Raw genomic sequence first — 13,690 nt, forward strand, 5'->3', positions numbered from 1 at the left:
AACGCCGACTTTCAATTAAATCAAATGACATCCCTGTCCAACATAGACTTTGTATTTCCCGATCAATTTTATTAGGTTCATAACTTGAGATTAAATGCTGGATTTATACTATAAAAGCTGAATAAATATGAAATGTGTGTAAAAAACAGGATAAATGTCATTTTGTCGTGTTTCCAAAGTGGCTTGTTCTTAGAGAAATAAGGTATATGTAATAAAAATAAGCAGAATAATAAGTGTGCACTTCATTGTATGATAATATTGTATTAGTTTTACATCTATTACAGTAACACGTATAATATGTCTAAACAGCGTCACCCATTTTTAAAGCATTTTTCATCCTGTAAGCTAACTTTAAACAATAACTGTTGCTACCATTTCCATTTCTCTTTTAGACAAACCTAGCACACCAAAAGTCACAATAGACGGGAAAGTTCAGAATAGTTTCCCGTGGATTGAGAATACCACAGGGATACTCCAGTGTTATAGCAGTGACCATGGTAACCCGATCTCGAATGTGACATGGGTCAGTGACAAGGGTAATGCAGACAGATATGGAAAACTGGTGATTGCGGGACTTACTCCCAATGACAATGGAAAGCATGTCTCCTGCAAGCTTGTAAACACATTCACTACTGACAAAGACCTGCAAATTGTGTCAGAACCTTTGACGCTGGACATTGAGTGTAAATATATTATCTTTCCCATCCACTTCAAAGAAAACAATACCAACGTTATAATTATATATCCCACGCATTAAATTGTCTACAAAATCAATAAAATTCTAATTGTGCTATTAATGATAACATTCAGTTATGAAATTATGTCAACGGTACTTTAAGAGTGACCGTATCTTACCTTTAGATAAAGCCTACTAGCAATTATAATGCATTAAATAACATAATGTCTAGATGTTTGAACATTTTATGGTGAAATGTGATATATGTTACTCCTAGGATTGCGCTTTGAAAATCTGTAAGTTTTGTTTCGCTTGTATACACCTTGAATTACACAAAAACAATTTTTCTGGCTGTGAAATGTAAAGTTCCTTAATAATTCTGTCTCAGTTATACTTCTTTCTGCATTTTCGTGATAACTCATTTTGAGTTTGTCTGGCGACTACCTGGATTGCTGAAACTCTATTTTTGTTTAAGTGGCACATTCTTCAGCATCACAAAGACCTTCTTCGAACAACTCTTATTCTTTTCAAGATCATAACGTCAAGTGATTTCGTATACTTTGTCTTACTTCTTTTTCAGATATTCCCAACAAGTATTCAAATAAATTAATAATGTGTTGTAAGAAGCTTGTTACTAGAGATGCTGAAGAATTATTTTATGGGGCGGGAGGGGGAGGGGGTGGCAAACATTGTAGTGATCAGCTGTTACGTTTTACAGATGTAGGCCAAAAAATGTTTAGCGGCGAAATCCAGGGGCAAGTGCCACCAACCTCCCCTGCCTCTATCTGCAAGAACCCATGACTGGAATGCTAATTTATCCATTCGAATATTAGAAAAAATGAATGTGTCTTGTGACGAAACTTACTAGCACCACTCTCTGGCCTTATCTTTTGTTGTTGGGATAGAGGAATATTAATGCATTAAATGAATTAAAAATTGTCTCCGCCATATAAGAGGAACAGCATTTCAGACGTACGGAAACATAGTTTGAAACAAATGACACAACGACATGTTGTCTCCTTTGCACATGTATTATTTGCAGAGAGTTGAACAACGTATTATAAAAAAAACAAAAAAAAAACATTTACTTATGGCCCATTTCTATCAAACTTAAAGCATTCTTGTCAGGTTTATATGCAAATCTAGTGGCATAAAAGTGCTTCATTATCTTTATAGAAACTGAATTCTACTTGAATATTATTCTTTCTTGCAGACTATCCGATCATCCGGTATAACGTCACCAGTCCTATAGCTGTTAATGAGACCCAGTCATTATCTGTCATGTGTGAAGCCAGTGGGAACCCCACACCCAACGTCATGCGATGGAAGAATAGACAAGATGGCAATGTTCTGATGTTTGGTAACATCAGTAAGCAGGAGACTGGGACCTATTCATGTGAGGCCACAGCGACGTCTAGGAAGTATGGTACACTAACAAGTCAGAAGCAACTTTATATAATTGTACAATGTGAGTTTGTATTATAAATTCCAACTTATCAGGTTTAAGCTACGATAAGTTTAAACATATATTGCAGGAATTAATGTCAATTAAACCCTTTCCTGTAGTATTTGCTCTCATTGAAATAAGGCAAGTAATAAAATTACATCAAATGAAGCCTTAATGTCTACAAATGTTTCATCACAAGCAACATCATATTGAATTTGCTTTCACTTTCAAAGTTTTTTTCATTTTAGATTATCTACCGGAATGTGTAGAAGTTCGGTTTAAGTTAGTCTCGAGACAAATGTGACATTTTTTTTCCTGCTGTGGTTCGCTCTAATGCCACCATATTATCGTTTGTATTTTCTACATATGCAAATAAAACTTCTATAATGACTCTTTCTCTGTACCTAAACTTTCATGATATCAAAGATGAAAATATATTTAATTTTGCATGTGGCAATTATTGACTTTTTTTTTTTATGCAGATCCTTTCAACATAAAATTTCACTGTAATGTGTATCTTCGTGCTGAAATCACCATAAAACGATAAAAGAAGTGTTAATATGGGCAGTCTAGCTCTAGTTTATGTTACAAATTGTGTGAACATTCTAATTATGTTTGCGTTGGTTAATAATTCATACATTTAGAAGTTTTGATATTGTCGATTGATAAAATGAATCTCTGTTAAGTAATGTTGGTTGTTGATATAAAAAAAAAAAAAAAGAAAGGAAGAAAGTAAACGGCATCTTAAAGTGAAAAAGATTTAAGACATTAAGACAGTGATCCTGTTAAACATAGAACATGCTCTGACATAGTGAAAAATCACAAATATACGGAAGTTTCAAAATGGAAATATTATGGCTATTAATTAATTAATTTGGCGAAGGATCCATTTACTTACTGACAAATAAATTATATGTTTGGAGACTTAGTGTAACTTATAATAATAATAATAATAATAATAATCAAGACTTTATTTAGAGAAGGTAACTCAATTAGTTACAGAACTAATCTACCTTGAGGCCTTCTATCTGTCACGTACAATATATACAGTATATACAACATAATGTGAAGAATCTGGCTTGACACTAGATATTTAAGTGATTTTAAAGATCAAAGCATCAAGCCCGAAACATATGCACAGGTATATGTGAACACATAGACATTTACAAAATATAAAATATCATCCTGCATTGAAAAATTCAACCGTGAAAATGATGTAGAATTACAGAAAACCATTCAGGATTTATTTTACTAGAACTGTTCAATTGTCTAAAGATTTCATCCATTTGAGACATTGATTGAGTAATACATTTTCATCAAATATACTTGAATCTACGTTTGATGCTGAACAGGAGATATGTTTAAGGAAGTGTATCATTCCTTACATTCTTAAATTGCCCTGTTCAATTAAATAACTCGAGTGTGACACTATAATATTAATACGGGTGTGCGAATATGTAAATTGTTATAATTTAGGTACTATTATTGTACTTTTAGTTTGAATTTGGAGAAACACAGTCTAATAACAGCAAATAACTATCTGAGAAGAGCAATATATGTATTCAGTAACTTGCCAAAGCATTTAAATGATATGATTGTCTTGCAAGATTTGCAAAGGAAACCAAAAATGTGTATTTATTCACCAACCACGAATAAATGATACCATTCAGTTATATGTCTTTAATTCACAGATGCCCCTGACATTAAGGTAGTCGTACCTGATACTACTATGCAGAATAGGAATGCTATACTCGTTTGTGAGGCTCGTGGTGTCCCTGAAAAGAACACTTTCTACCCATGGGTACACATGTGGGGAAATGAAGTAATCAGGACTGGGCTACATGGTATAAGTAACGCGACTCACACTACACTTAGTATAGACAGGCTGTCATTGGCAAATAAAGGAACATACATCTGCTCCGCCAGCAATGGTATCATAGGGAATAACGGCAAATACGAGCAAACAGGGTCTGAGATCCTACGCATCACAGGTATAATTGACGTTTTACATGCGAACAATACATTACATTCACACGTAGCTTGTGTTACAAACCGTTCAATCCTATATTACCTTTAGCCAACCAAACTTTACTTACCACACTATGGAAATCTACTTTGAAAAGGATATGTCATACTGACATGTATCTCTGTTACATTACACAGATGATCTTATAAGCTCTATGAATTGAATGGGTTGTACCGTTATATATAAGTTTGTACATGCCATTAGCAAAGGTTTCCATCTTCACTCATCTTATTTTTCAAGAATTCATGTTAGTAAGTTTAAATATATTCTGCTTGCTAAATTATGCAAAGGCGTCTGGTAAAAGGTTCTCAAAACATTATATAAGGTTTTCGCTATACAAATATAGTGGTAAAGATTATTCAAACACGACACGCTGAAAGAAAACTCCCCACCAAGAAGAAGAAAAAACAACACAAAAAAGCAACAACCAATAAGTTGTGATTATAGCTAAAAATAAAGGCTATAAAAAGGAAAAGGAGATATCAGCAATAAGTAAACAATGGTGTTACCAAAATAGAGAAAGAATAGCATTTAGTATAAAGAGGACCTTCATCAAACCTAAGAAAGAATGATATTTTATAATAAACAGAATCCCTTTATATTTAAAATCTAAGAAACAAACAATAGTTAAAAACTCCTTTTATCATTTATGTACTTTTGAAAACTAAACTTAAAGATATTAAAATTTTGCTCAGTTTTGAGTTCAGAAATGTCAGATATGAGAGTGTTTGCAGAGACTGAAAAGATGATTCCATTCAGATCAAGTATTAGATTTTGCATTTGATCTGTGCATTAAGTACAGATGGAAATATAATGACATAGTGATTGCCATACTGGTCTTGTTTAAGGTCTCTACATTGGTTTCTGATCCTGGTATGAATGATATAGTACTTGCGATCACAGAACAATAGTACGCAGGAACTGTATAGTTTAGCGAGGTTATATAGGTATGTTATGACCAGTTCAGGTAATGTAATCCATATGAGAATAGAAGTGTTAAGGAAAGATGATTTTGGTTATTTCAAGTCAATCATTTAATCTTCAGAAGGTATCCTGACGTTTCTCCTATCAAAAGGAAACAATTAATTTAAATAACTTCCTTAATCATTATAAATAATTTAATACAATGAGCTAGTGAGTTTGTGAGATTTGTTATTTTTTTTTCTTTCCTAGAGTGGGTACTAGCTTCATTCCTCATAAATATTTCGTGCGTGGGCACATCTGGTTAAAACTGTGACTGTAAGTGAAATCTCTCTAATCTTTTAGTTGTCACGTGAACTCAGTAATGTCATCTTTTAAATTGCGATCACTTGTAACATGCACGGTTTAATTTAGATGTCAGATAAAAATACTCAATTGCTTTGGACACAAATTTCACTTTGTCATGTACATCAGTCACATCATTATGTACTATGGTCATGCAGACATATAAAAATATTTTAGTTCATTGAGTTGTAGAATTGCCATGCAAGTTATCTTAAGGAAATTAGATTAGCTAGCTAAAGACCACATTTAATTCTAGTCTGTAATGTAATGGAATCATTCTGGATGAATGTAACTGCTATCCAACCCGACAACACCCTACAAGTGCTCTATCACTACGACACCATAGGCTTTCGTGTTAGAAACATTCCATGTCCAGGCATACACAAAGGATGATTATGCTTTATGATCTGTAATATAAGCTAAAAGTTCGTAATTCGGTAAAAACACATTTTCAAGCAAACTATTATATTGTACTCCTGTATTTGCAGTTGATTACAATAAGAAATATATTTGTAATTATTTTGTAATTATATTATTAATTATATATATACCTTGATTTCTTTCATAGCATTCAAGAATGAATGTGTAAGTAAATGAGAATTAATTACTAGGTCATCATGCGAATGTGTCTGCTACGCACGAGTGCAAATAACACCGATTCAGCTGCATCAGTGTTTGGTGATGTGTGCTTAGTCGTCATGGAATATGGACTGGTGCGTGCAGGCAAGTTGATGGGTGACGTATACTAACGGACCTGGTTTAGAATCTTAAGTAGAGTACGAATTTAATATTCTCCAACCTGTATGATAGTATTAATTGTTTTATATATATATATAATTTCGGGCTAAGCAAGTTGCTATCCAGGAGGAGAAAAATATACAAAACAAATACTTAACATAAAAGTGACACAAACTTATATATATAATCTTGGGCTACGCAAGCTTCCCATCAAGCGTAATACATTTAAAGTAATTTACAGTTCATCCATATCATTATCATGACTTAATTACAAATTCTACAAACCATAGGACTTTTTTATCATCAGTCTCAATCTCTGTTTCTGTCTGTCTGTCTCTCGTTTTCTTCGCTCGATCTTTCTGTATGTCACTTTATACTGCACATATCCAGAGAGACAAACATAGCACAAACAGAGAGAGAGAGATCGAGATCTGGATCAATGAAGGTAAAACTGACAATCCATCTGAACATCCAAGTGAGATACAGACATTAAGGCATATAATCAGTTCCAAATGGTCTGCTGGAATAACCTTGTGTTATGATAGACCCCAAAACAAAAGGATCATATAGATTACGATGTGTCTATGCAACCTTGGGCTTCTCAGTGGCTTTGTGACTCAGTATGAATGATACTACGGAATACCGTAACGGGAATGTCAGATAAAGTATATGCCTATCATAATAACACCTCGTTTTATTGTAGATGGCTTCATCAAAGTTGAAAAGAGCGGTACGTTACAGAACGTTGGGGATATTTTGATGAAACTGTGTGACGTGTTTTATTCATTTTTGAAAACTAAATTTATTTCTCGTTACTATCCTTCTTTATTAATGACCAAAATATGGTCATTATGACTGGTTCTCACTGGCTTGTTTTATATATTTAAGAAAATGATAATCTATACATTCTTATTTATTTGTCCAGGTGTGCCCAATATTTTGCCTGGAAAGACTGCATTCACTGGAGAAATAGATCAGTCTATTAATATATCGATACCATTCTACAGTGATCCCGCCATAGAAAGCTTTCACATTCAAAAGGGAACCACAACTGTTGATAATTCAAGCCTTAAAAACATAAACCTCACTCGTAAAGCTATTAAATACGTGATGTATGGCAAAAGAGTTCAGTTGGAGGCTCAGATGGCACATATCGTCTTACAGAACTTGTCACTGGGTGATTTTGGCAACTATACACTTGTGTTGAAAAATGCTATTGGCCAGATAGAGTTTACATTTCAGCTGATTCACTATGGTAAGATGTATAAGAATTTTCTTATAAATTCACTGGTTAACTTTATAACATAAGATCTCCATTAATTAGTTAATTTGAAGTCAGGCTATAGGTCAGTGATAATAAACTTTTAGATAATTTGATAAAATCTGAATTTGTCTGACATAATCAGTATGCATCAATTGGTTTCTAAACCGACATCCATATATTCAATGTCCCTATCAAGAGTTAAGCAATAAATGATTTGTGTTTTTGTCTTCACATGTCAGGAGTTAAGCAATAAGCAATTTGTGATTTTGTCTTCATAGCGGAACTGACACTTACATTTAATGGACATTTTAAACATTATTCCAACATGTTCATTTTGATTTGATCCATGGGAAATGTTAACAAGCGGGTTCAGAATTCCAATCCATACCTCCAAAGCACCATGCATTTAATAAAGTCATGACATGTCTTCAATCATCATACTTTACTCAGTAACTTGTTGGAAGAGGGTATCTTATTATGTATTGAATTCTGTAATACATGATCATATGCTAAACGTGTGATTTTACATCTCTATGGCCTTAAACTAAGTAACAGAAAAACTAAACCCAATACGTTTAGTAACTCAACAAATAATTTATTTCTCTAGAACACAAAAGTACAAATTTCAAAGGAACTTACATTATTGTTAATTAAATCTTAAATAATCCTGAAGGTTCTATCAGAAGTCGAAAAGGAAAGGGTGTTTCATATGAATTCCAGTCTTGAATTTGCGGATGTACGAGAAGTCTTGAATGTGCTGATATACTAATAGTATATAATCCACAATGTCATTAAATGCATTCATAATAATCCCTAAGTACTGGTTTAGTCCAAAATGTCAACAAGCATATTTTACCTTCAATGAATAATTTAAATAAATAAATTATCTCAAGTTATACCCGGAAACAACTATAAATGATTCCACCACAGACTGACTTTAAGATGTGAATAAATAATTGTGTTGAAAACATCCTTATATAAAAAGCGAAGACACAATGCTATGACAAGGATGTGGGTCAAAAGGTCAAAAGGTAATTTCCAAAACATTCTTAGTTGTAAACAAGGTTAATGCTTTGACTTAAATTTTAGTAAACAACACAACTATCAAGTAGACCAGGACTTTTTTCCAAAGGAAAAACAAATTACCTGAACTCAAATTCACGTAAACAATTTCTTTTTACAAATGATCATTATCTTAAGATATAACCTACAATCATAGACAAAATTTAGCTATGTAATATGTTGTCTGCAAGTGACCCTGAAAATCTATAACCATGGACACAAGTTTAAAGAAACAAGACAGGTAAGCATAAAACAAGTAAAGTACATAGTGATAGACAATACTAAAGTTTAATTATTCATTACAAATCAAATTTAGATCTGATCTGTACATTCCACTCGGCCATACATAGGTTATTGAAACATATCTATATTTTCCTTTGTTGTAATTCCTCTGTTTATTTACATTTAGGGATTAGATCGCATATAAAATAGATCTTTAAACAGTAGTGTATATAACATATTTTGAAACAGACCATATTCTAATGAATATCTTTTCTTGCTGGTTTTCGCTAAATGTATTTCATTAATACAAGATACAGAAATATACCATAATCAAAGGCTGACCATGTTCAAAGCAGAATTGTAATGCATGTAATTGTCAGAAGCTATATTGGTCGTTTCAATATATGGTGTTTACCAGCAGCTATGAAAAACGTATGAACATTAAAAACGAAAAACATTGAAAAGGCCAGACATAGCTGTATTTCGATTTTTCGCTGTTGACGCTGTGTCTGTAAACTTTACCCCTTTGGGAATCAGTGTTCTAGTGTAGCGTAGGAAGTTATTAATTGTAGTAGCAGCTGTGGTGGCCCAATGGATAGCGTTCCGGACTAGCGACCAAAAGTTTGATAGTTGGAACCCTACGGTCAGATCAACGTTTATTCGACAACCGTAGCGTGCCCTTCGAAAACCCACCTTGCTGCAATGCCTCCGCATTGAAAAGTCAGTTTTATTATATGTACCGTTAGACAACAGAATGCAACCAAAAATTAAACTCTACATATTGTGCCAATCACCTTCCGAAAAGTGCATTGCAAAATGTACGGGATCTTCGGACTACATTGTTTAAAGCTGAAAACGCAGTACTTCAAGTAAATAATTGTATCATTTTAAGAATGACGCTTACTGGTGTATAGGTAATTTATTGGCTGTAGTGTCGCGAGCAAGCCTAACAGTTTTATGCTTACTGGTGACTTTGTGAGCGATATCACTTTTAAATGTTGCTCATGGCATTGACAGGCGCCAGACAGCAATATTTGGTACCAAAGGTTACTGAGGATATTTTATCATTTTATATTTCTACATACCAAGCATCTTTAATTACATAATATCATCTGCTCAAGGTGAGATTAGCCCAGAATACACTTTAATGCTAGGATCAGCCTAGCACACAGTCAACTTAAGCTGGGATCAGCCGTGCACGGTCTAGAATACACTTTAATGCTGGGATCAGCCTACTTAAGTTGGGATCAGCCCAGAATGCACTATAATGCTGGGATCAGCCTAGCATATATTTACTTGAAGATGGGATCAGCTCACCAGAATACACTATTATTCTGAGATCAGCCTAGCATAGATCAGCTCACCATAATAAACTATTATTCTTAGATCAGCTTAGCGCATAGCATACCTTAATCGGATCAGCCCAGAATACACTCAAATGCTGCGATCAGCCTAGCACCGATTTTACTTGAACTGGGATTAGTTTACACCGATTCTGATTGAACTGGGATCAGCCCAGAAAACAACGTAATGCTGGTATCAGCCTAGCACCTATTGGGAATCATAGTCTTGTATATTCAAATTCTAGCTCATATTTTAATTAAGTATTGATATTATTTTTGTTATTATGTTATTTCTGTATTATGTTAATGTTGTAGACTATGTGGATGTTGCTCATGTCAAAGCATGCTCTCTATATTATGTTCTACAGTTTTGACACATCTAATAATTACCTGCGCTAATAAAATGATTTAAACTTGTTATGTATCCCATACAAATGAGATATTATCTTTTAACAGGCCCTCCGCTTCCTCTTCATAGATTTTACTTCAACAAATTTATGGAGGACCAAATTGTGTTTAACTTTGATCCCGGTTTCAATGGAGGCCATGACCAGACATTTGCAATTGAGTACAAAGCTGCGTTTGGTCCTAATAGTACGTGGCAAAGTACAACTATAAAATACTTTCAAGAGAGAGAAAGTCAGTACAGGCTTCCTAATGGTACCTTCTCTGTAAACGTTCGCCAACCTCCTCCTGGGTTCTACCTTTATAGAATGTATTCATGGAACCTCAAGGGCAAAAGTGCTTTCTCAGACTGCATTCCGATCATAATAAATAGTGGTAAGATTGCAATGTGTGTGTTGGTTATTGCTGTGTTATACTCTGCACATAACTGTTCGCAAAACTTATTAATACGTATGTGCTTGGATGAAGACCTATTAAAAGTATTACTAATCCTTTTTGGTGTATGCTGGGTGTGGTAGAATCTATGATAATTCAAATGGTGCACGAGATATATGTATAGTCTGATTCATTTTATATGCGAAATACTGATGGCTTCTTGCTCAAGATTTATATTTTAAAAAGCAAATAACGAATTCCAGCAAATATACCTTGTCCGATTTCTACACAACCAAACATAATTGGTCTGTCAAAAACGGTGTCAGATAATTTCATATAATTAAAACATGAAGAAAATATCTAGTTTTATTGGCTTCTAGTGGTATATAATTTTTTTACGAAGAGTTTTACTTCGTAAACTCTAAGTCAATCCGTTTCTCAATTCCGAGAGAGAGAGAGAGAGAGAGAGAGAAGAAAGGAAGGAAGCTCAAGTCATTTGATGTAGTGTCACTAGATGATGAAGACGTGACTACATTCTTGGGGAATTGAAGGTACTCGGATCGAGCTGTAAAGACAAAAGTCTATTTGAGCTTCTGACCAGCAAAACTGGTGTCGACCCGCGGCTGGGGTTTTTATACCAGTTTCTGAAGACAACGCCAAATATGGCGCGCTCCTAGCTCTTTGCCATGGCCAGAACCTCAAGTGAAGCTTCGTAGTCTCTTACAGGCTATCGTCTGGATCTATGTATGTCATTAGACAGATAATTCTACAACGTCAGCGCGATTAGTAATAGCTTACGATTTTTCTAGGTTTCCGCAATGCGGTGCTTACATGTATTTTTTTTTTCTTTGTGTGCCGACTTTAGGATACAAGGGAAATGTATGTATAGACAGTTCGTACTTGATCATAAGAGCGCAATCTGTATTAAATAGTATATAATTGCAATACCGAAATAAATAGATTCAATCTCAATATATTTTAGTAGAAGATTACTTTCAGTATGATTTATCAATTTACTTCTAATACAATTTAATCAAAACTTACTCTTAACACAATTTAGAGGAATTTTCAATCTTGTTACTTGTACTGAAAAATTCTGTCCTAATAATTTATATAATACCTGGTGGATATTCTTTAAAAGTATATCATGTCATCCCTATTCCACTAATGCAAACAATACTAATGTAGGTAACTTGCACTTGCTTTTCACCATCGTATGTATGTATGTACGTATGTATGTGTGTGTGTGTGTGTGTGTGTGCTTGCGTGCGTGCGTGCGTATGTATGTATGTATGTGTGTTTGTAGGACCGATTTAGAAGCAAATGATAATTTACCATTTCATTTAAAACGCATTTGTCCGCGCTTTCTTAAAAAGTGCGTACGAAAAGATATATGCCAGTATTTACCAATATAATCTTTGTGCTATTTGTTGTAAGATTCATTATTCTGTACGTCATTTGGTTCATGGTCCGATATAGACTATATTTAAGACATAACGTTTATTCTAAAAATCTTAGCAACTGGAGAAGACAAGTATAATGCGGATCATCAGCTTGCAGTGAATATTGGAAATGGCATTGGAACAAGTGTTTTAGTTGTCACTATTATCGCTTTGGTGATCTTCATCCTGAAGAACAGATCAAAACAAAAGAAATCACAGCTGGGTACGTTGTAACAAATTTAATAAAGTATGCTCCCTTTAAATATTCAATAGCAATAAATACGATATTATTTAGTGTCTTGAAGGCTTCGAAAGAAGTTTCAAAATCAGTTTGAATCTACTCTGCCTCCTCATGTTGATTCATTGCTCTTCTTCCTCCAATTTATCGCATCCTAATTATACACAGTAGTTATACAATATTAGACAAGATTACTGTGCAGTAAGACCAGTAAATGATATTAAATTAAACAATGTGAATATTACTCTCCATATAATTATTAACAAGTGAGTCAAATACTCGGGATGTTCATTTATATTAGAATGCACTAGTTTAGATGTACAATAATATTTCGTTCGTCTTATATCAAAACGGATAATTTTGTAACATGCCTTTGTAAAGTTTTACTTACGTAAATTAATTTTCTGGATACAACTGCGCAATGTGAAATATCGTCTTTTATGTGTATTCACAATAGCTTTTCTATTTAAATCACAGATATGCCGTCTGAAGAATCTGACGTTCCCAGGTAACATGGATTTCGTATTTGTAGAACAAAATATATATTCACCCAATCTTACACCTAGAGTTAGGTAGAAGGATACCGAGATATTTACACATGTTGTAAACCCGAATACGACAATGAATACACATTGAGAAGAATATCACATTTAGTGGATACAACGAATCAAAAATATGCTTTCTCAATTAGTCATGTATTATGTTTAATTTTATTTTTTTGGTTCGTATAATACAATGACTTAATTACATCGTTTATAAAACGTTTTCTTCCGAATTTTCTGTGAATTAATGTTCTATTCAACAAATGGCACCGTTGGAGATATGAAGCATAATTTGTTTTTAATAAAGGTTCTACTCAATACCTGATGTGATAGTTTATCCTCGTACATGGGTACACTTAAAACAACAACTTTCTAGGTTACCGCTCCGGTGGTAAAATGGTTAGAGCGTCCGCCTCCGAAGCAGGAGGTCGTGGGTTCGAACCCCGGCCGAGTCATACCAAAGACTTACAAAATGGTACTAACAGCTGTCTCGCTTGGCGCTCAGCATTCAGAGGTCAGTGTTAGGACTAGTTGGCCTGGTGCCAGGATAATGTGACTGGGTGGGACATCATGCTACGTGTCTGCGGCATGATGCCCCAGTGCTAGACATCACTATTAACTGCCACACTGCAGACATCGTTGCG

General features: G+C 34.1%; 1 protein-coding gene across 1 annotated transcript in view; it reads left to right on the plus strand.

Moving 5' to 3' along the window:
- Positions 1-13,016, plus strand: part of LOC149795949 (synaptogenesis protein syg-2-like) — a 60,304-nt gene extending 47,288 nt beyond the window's left edge. Inside the window, exons 6-12 of the mRNA XM_089963899.1 lie at positions 393-683; positions 1,890-2,144; positions 3,815-4,114; positions 7,079-7,408; positions 10,501-10,824; positions 12,343-12,489; positions 12,982-13,016. Of these exons, the coding sequence (XP_089820025.1) occupies positions 393-683; positions 1,890-2,144; positions 3,815-4,114; positions 7,079-7,408; positions 10,501-10,824; positions 12,343-12,489; positions 12,982-13,016 (1,682 nt within the window). The remainder of the gene's footprint in view (positions 1-392; positions 684-1,889; positions 2,145-3,814; positions 4,115-7,078; positions 7,409-10,500; positions 10,825-12,342; positions 12,490-12,981) is intronic.
- Positions 13,017-13,690: the final 674 nt, after the last annotated feature.

This window comes from Sinohyriopsis cumingii, chromosome 7 (genome assembly GCF_028554795.1).
Source record: "Sinohyriopsis cumingii isolate HCF-2022 chromosome 7, ASM2855479v2, whole genome shotgun sequence".
NCBI classification, from domain to species: domain Eukaryota; kingdom Metazoa; phylum Mollusca; class Bivalvia; order Unionida; family Unionidae; genus Sinohyriopsis; species Sinohyriopsis cumingii.